The following is a 6,397-nucleotide window of genomic DNA, read 5'->3' as shown; positions in this document are numbered from 1 at the left end:
TTTAAGACAGTGGGTCTCATTCATTCATAATTGCGTGGATTGTTTCATATTTGTACACACAGGAGAAGCTCTAACAAAAAAATTCAACCTAATTGACATGAACTTGCTCTTAAATTTAATGGTAATGAATTTGGAGTACTCTAAATGAGCTTCTATGTGCCAGAGGTTTGTTATTTGCATAAAACATGCCAAAATCATCTCCATATAAGGGCTTTCACACAACCTTTCCTTCACAGCCTTTCGTCACTCTCAGCAAACATGACACTTTCTAAAGACGTGCGCTCTTCAAAACCAGTTCATACATAATAAACACCTTTTAAACAGACCCAGATTACAGACCTCTCATCATCCAGTTGTACATGTGTGTATCTGCGTTGTTATACAGAGAAACCTCACAGCTCAAGCTATTATGCAGCTTTTCTTGCTCTTTCACTTTATATGATAAAAATTAATAACATTTAATCTTATTTTGATTAGGGGATGTGGTTTTGTGTATATGTGGTTTCAGTTGCTCCTACTTTTTTCGTAAATTATGGTAAATTTATGGTAAATGTATGGCAAATCTTTCTGGCAAGTCATGATTTGTTAGTGAAAATGATTGCAAGCAGATTTTATTTCAGATTTCAAGAATAAAGATGTAAAGTTTTTATATTTTCATGAGGAATCTCTTCTGAATGGTCAAATCTCTAATAATTACAAGCACAGTTATGTAAAAGACAACCGAAATCATCATGGGCAATCAAATGGCCTAAAATAATGCCCAATATTTTAAGTACAATTACGCACTTAAAAGTAATGTCTGTTTGCATATTTACCAAATTTACTCCTACACAGGTGAACAAGACAAAACAGTCTGCACTTTTTACACTCATGAGTTACAAGATTACATAAGGACTTGCATTCATTTGAATGCATGAATGTGGTGCTGGCACACTCACCTCCCGTACGGCATTGCAGAACTCGCTCTGCAAAACCCTCTGCAGTGCCTGCAGCTTCTGGGGAGGCACTTCCCCTGTTCTCTGGAGTTTGTCCAGCAGCTCAATGGCACGAGATATGTCTGGAAAAGGACATATGCAAAACAATGAGGGCATGACCGACGCTGTGGACAATCATTTGCATCATTCAATTTGAAGATGTTGTCTTTGGCTAAACATCTATGCCTAATAATCATTACATGGTCAAATAAATATTTCAGAACGTAAATTCTCTCTCCTTAAAACCAAGTAATTGTCGTGATTTTTTTTATGATGATGATGAAAATAATTACTACTACTATTATTATTATTATCAAATTTCTCTACAACTAAGAAGTTATACAGTTTGTTAATTAATCTGAAATATAAAATAACTTCTAAACGAAAGACATTTTTGGTTCTCAGCTTCAGCCACAGAAGTAACTTAGGTTTCTTCATTCTGCAAATATTTTTAATCATATATTTGTACGTACTATTAAAGACACGAATATCAAAAGAGATGCAAAATGCTTAAACGCTTTTGCTAAACGACTAGCCAACGCTCACTCTTCACAATTTAAAGCCTCATAAACTGTCAGTTGGACTACAAATAAGATGCTGGCTGTCAGGATGTCACTGAAAGACTGTCCTAAACCAGCAGAAACAATCAAATACACTGATCTCTAATATTAACGCTGTCCTGGAGTGAACATGCTAACAGTGCACACAAAAGATCACTGCTACTGACAGCTAGCCTGGTGTTTTGCTTTCATTGAACGTAAACACGCCGCTTTAACGACAGAAAAAAAGATTCATACTTCACATTTTATACGCTTTCGTAGACGTCGTGGAATTTATTGAATATTACGAAAGATCGGATACAGCGAATAGCAGCTAGCTCGCTGTCGTCCACTAATCCATCCTCATGAAGTGACAGCGGGATGTTAAGAGCAAAAAGCGTGATTTACACAAGCTTCCGAGCATTACATTCAACAGAAAGCGTTTCAGTGAGCGGCTTACCTCTTTCCAGACGCACAGGTTCTCCTAAAGAGGCCATTTTAGCCCTGGATATTGAGTTGCGTTTGGCGAAAGCTCCAGACTCGCGACTCGGCTACTGTGTTTGTTGCTGTTAAATTAGCTAGCCTAGCTGAGTTTAAGCGCTGTGGCTAATGCAAAGAGATTAAAGGGCGAGTCAAGAGCATCATTCCTGCGCCGCTTCTGTGCAGACACTTTGCACACCATAACGAACACAATTTTATTATGAGCAGCCCGAGGAAATATCATTTTATTTTATTATATATGTGGAATATATAATATATTTAAGCATAAGGTACTAGAAGTCGTGCTATATTGTGAATATAGTTACAGGCTACTGTTTGGCACGAATACAAATGGGACAGGGCCCTGCTGGGTCTTACCAAGGACTACTTTGAACTGGGGAAAATCTGAACCTCACAAAAATAACTCAGTCATGCAAGATGTTTCTCGGGTAAAATGCACCAGGAGAACATTGTATTGTCTATTTCCTTATCTAGTCCAGTCACCATTGCTGTATATGGTTGCATTTTGCAGTTAAAAAAAAAAAAAGGCTCAGACTCTGTATTTTCTTTTTATGAGGGTTTTACTCATTAAGCAACACTGATAGATGATTATAGTTTCTGTACCATGATTCTTTGTTGAATCAACACGATGGTGTTTGATTTGATTCAGATATGTCTGAAAATGGTATGTGTTTGCTGAGAAAGATGCACCCATGATAATTTATTGGGACTTTCTGCTTGAGCATCCTTTCTTTATTGCCCTGTCCATGTACTTATGATGCAGTGAGATACTTACCATAAACAGATGAAACTCCGTGTCCTCCCTTATCTGTGGCAGTGTATCAGTGTCACACAATTTCTGTTCTGTTGTCTGATAACAGCCTTTGAAGGAAAGCAGGCTTGTGTATAGGTCTGTGTCTGTATTCAGGTGTATCAGATATCACGAAGAGTGCATTGGAGTGTTGACTCCATTGATCTACCTTTCAGACAAAAGAAAATCCTAATCTCTCAGTGCTAGTGATGACGACCTGTACCCTCTGACTGGACATTACATGAGGGACTGGTTTCCATAGAATTTACATGCCAAGTGTACAATAGGTCTTACCTGAGAACTCTTTGGACTGTTTGTTCTTCTGTGGAAGAGAACTGAATCTACATTGGATAGATGTGTTCATCTGCATTTGCGAAATTCTTCAAACTAGCTTTTGATCCTCTTGATTATACTGATATTTATATATGGTGAGAGAATAGGAGGCACTTCAATGGATCTCTATCCCTTTTGAAATCATTTGAATGTAGGATCCAATGTATGTTCGCTGTGAGAGAAGAGGTTCTCTCCAAAGCTTGTGCCAAATTTAGACCTGCAAAGGGAGAGCTCAAACTTTATTGACATTGGTTTTGTTTTTCAGTTGCCTATAGTAATTTTATTTCTTCAAATATTTCAATTTAATATTGCAAACAACTTCACAACATACAAAATGAATTATATTAATCCAGAACACATGTCAATGAATAAATTTTATATATATTTTATATATATTTTTTCATCTTGTGGGGATAAAAAAATAAACAGCAAAGCTTTGACAACAGCACCTTGACATAGTATGTATTTCCAACATTACCTTGAGAAGTTGAGGATAGTAAACAGACAGAGTACTGAGAGGAGGAAATCCTGTTATGGTTGAGAATGTAAACGGAATGTTTTGGTCGGAAATCATTTCCTTGTTTTCCAAAGTGGACAGTTTCTCAATTCACAATTGAAGCAGCATGCAAGTTTTTTTTTTTCTTTTTTTTGTTCCTTGAATGTAATTCTTCCTCACCCCCTCCTCTCCTCATCTCTCAAAATCTTGGCAACGTAAAAAACACAATGTCTCGAGGAATGTGATATAGTAATTTGAACTGGGCGCGAATGACTGATCAGATCTTTTTTTAATTGTTTACAAGATCATGAATATGTTCAATAAATAGACTGTAGTATCACTTTTACTGTATAAACTTCATCTTTTTTACATGCAGTCCATAAAATTTTCATCTGACGGAATAATTTACCCTGTTATGTATTTACACAAATAGATATTTTTATTTTATGTCTCTTTTTTTAGAACTCTCAATAAAATCTATACATTGTGTACACTATCTGCCCCTCTTAATGGTCAATGTGCATACACACGAAGTGTCTATCCGTATAAACCGCCAGCCGATCTTCCTTTTGCTATCCATGGTAAGGGCTCGCACGTAAGACTGGGTTGTCCGGCATTGTGAGTTATAGTGTCGCTTGTCTATTCCTCGGCAGCCCTCCTTTGTGTACCCTAAGGGGTTGCATTTGGTCTCGTAAAAGTATTGCTTCAGCTGACCATTAGTCACGGGGACTTTCTCCAGGACGGTGACCGTCTGGCCCGACATGTCTATGGCCGTCTTTTTGTCCAGAGCCGTCACCCACTGGCTAATACTGTCACAAACGCTGAGCTCCCCTCGCCGCGCGGGGTCCGAGTGCCGCCGCACGCGCATCGACATGTTGGCGGCGTCCAGGTAGTTTTTGTATTCCTCCAAGAGAAAGAGTAACGGCGGCTCCAAAGGCACTTGGTTGCTGATCATCACCCGCGAGGCGTACATGTCAACATCCTTCGAGTCAGCCATGGCTGCGGGACCGCCCCCTCCTTGGCCCTGGTCGGCCCCGGGCCCCAGTTGCTGCATCGCCTCTCCTTCCACCTCAAGCAACTCCTCAATCACCTGCTCGAAAGTGTCCGTGAGCGAGGGCAGCCCGCCCCCACTCTGTGGAGTCCCGTGGCCTCGGCTGCCTGAGGTGACGGCAACGGCGCCCAGGTAGCCCTCGGCCCGGTGGCCCCCCTGCACGCCCGGGATCTCTCTCATGGGCGCAGCTCTCATGCAACTGAAGTATGAAATAACCATAGTAACGAACAGGATGGTCATCACTCTTCTAACCTGTTGGAACTGGAGACAGCAAAAGAGGAAAGACGAGAGGGATGGGGGGAGTGAGGAAAGGGGAGGGAGGAAGAGAAAACACAACACAACGTTAAGCAACCATTTTCTTTCACCATACTGCAATAAACATTATGTTAAACACCTTTATTAAAGGCCATGTGTTATTGTGCCCAACGAAGCTTCGCAAATCGTTTCCGTAATGCGCTACAAAGTACGACACAAACAAAACGTGCCAACATGTTATTTCTTTGTTTCATTTTTAGTTACCGGCCCGTGGGAGCGCAACTAACACTCCACGTTTTCTCCGTCCCTGCACACACACCTGCATGTTTGTGCCCCCCTTCCCTCACAGCGGGCTAAATTCAGAGACCCTGGAGTATCATTAAGAGGACATGAGAGAACTGCTCCCACTCTCCTCCGTCTCTCTCTTCCCCTTCCCTTCCTCCTTCTCCCTTGCCTCCTCTGTTCCCTTAGAGGTGTGTGAACTGCTTGTGTGAGTATCAGACAGAACAGATATAGGTGAAGTCAAAAAATGAAAGAACAGCTTCTATCATCAAGGGTTTTCATGAGCAATTCAATACTGAATTCACTCTATTTTACATTTTGATATTTACTGCGATAATACATAATTGTTACTACTAAAATCATAAAATATAAGGAAAGACACAGTAAGAATGCAGAGAACGAACTGAAATGGAGTGATTAAAGAAAGATACACAGAGAAGGAGAAATGCAGAAAGACCCCAGTCATTCATTCACTCATTCAGACCTACACACAAACTGCCATGTTCTAATCAATGACATTTTTCCAGACTATGAAAGCAACGCAACTACATGAAAATTCCAGGAAACCGTGAACCTATTTGATTCCTCCTCTCTCCCTTCCTCTCTGCAGCTTTTTCTTACCTCTCTGAAGTCCCTCTATGAGTCACTGCGATTCATTGCATCCAACGGCATCCCAGCACATACGAACAGACAGGGGAACATGCATACACAACAACAAAAAATACCCATTACTCTCACTTTTCTGAGGAGAAGGAGAAGGGGAGAGGTAGGGGTGGGGAAAGGGGGCGGAGGGGGGAGTGCATTTAAAAATATCCAGCACCGCAGCAAGGCTTCGCCAGTTCTCTGTGTGCTGTCCTCCCGATGCCCCACGCAGCTTTAGGAAGAGGCAGAGGGAGGATCTACTCCCAGAGCAGAAGGCAGTACGGGCCGGTAGGAGAGAAGGAGGGACACGCCCTGTCTAAAAGGCATTTGTTTCATTCTTAATTGGTGTCTGGGGCCACGGCTGCGATTTGCTAGCGCAGCGATGACTGCCATGGAGATGTGCTTTCTATAAATAGGCCGGTTGGGAGTCCCACAGTCTCGATTCAGAATATCACAGCCCTCTACTTAATGAGCTCAAAGTCCCCTCGCTCAGTGACGTCGCAGTCCACGAGGGGTGTGTGTGTGAGGGAGTGT

The 6,397-nt window shown here is 41.4% G+C and overlaps 2 protein-coding genes across 6 annotated transcripts in view; both read right to left on the bottom strand.

The window, feature by feature from the left end:
* lin7c (lin-7 homolog C (C. elegans)) overlaps positions 1–2,131 on the bottom strand; it is an 11,991-nt gene extending 9,860 nt beyond the window's left edge. Inside the window, exons 1-2 of the mRNA XM_016463521.1 lie at positions 1,974–2,131; positions 939–1,057 (exon numbers count right to left, since the gene is read on the bottom strand). Coding sequence (XP_016319007.1) covers positions 939–1,057; positions 1,974–2,010 — 156 coding nt within the window. The 5' untranslated portion in view covers positions 2,011–2,131. The remainder of the gene's footprint in view (positions 1–938; positions 1,058–1,973) is intronic.
* A 1,418-nt stretch (positions 2,132–3,549) lies between these two features.
* The window catches only part of bdnf (brain-derived neurotrophic factor), a 32,053-nt gene continuing 29,205 nt past the window's right edge, over positions 3,550–6,397 (bottom strand). For 4 of the 5 annotated variants that reach the window (XM_016463442.1, XM_016463443.1, XM_016463446.1 and 1 more), the window contains exon 2: positions 3,550–4,945. In XM_016463442.1, the coding sequence (XP_016318928.1) occupies positions 4,127–4,945 (819 nt within the window). In that variant the 3' untranslated portion in view covers positions 3,550–4,126. Of the gene's footprint in view, positions 4,946–5,842; positions 5,880–6,397 lie in introns of those variants that run through there. The other variant, XM_016463447.1, reaches the window with a different exon arrangement.

This window comes from Sinocyclocheilus anshuiensis, unplaced genomic scaffold, assembly GCF_001515605.1.
Source record: "Sinocyclocheilus anshuiensis isolate Anshui unplaced genomic scaffold, SAMN03320099.WGS_v1.1 scaffold816, whole genome shotgun sequence".
NCBI classification, from domain to species: domain Eukaryota; kingdom Metazoa; phylum Chordata; class Actinopteri; order Cypriniformes; family Cyprinidae; genus Sinocyclocheilus; species Sinocyclocheilus anshuiensis.
Note: the sequence above shows the minus strand (reverse complement) of the source record. Positions and strands in the feature narration are given on the sequence as shown.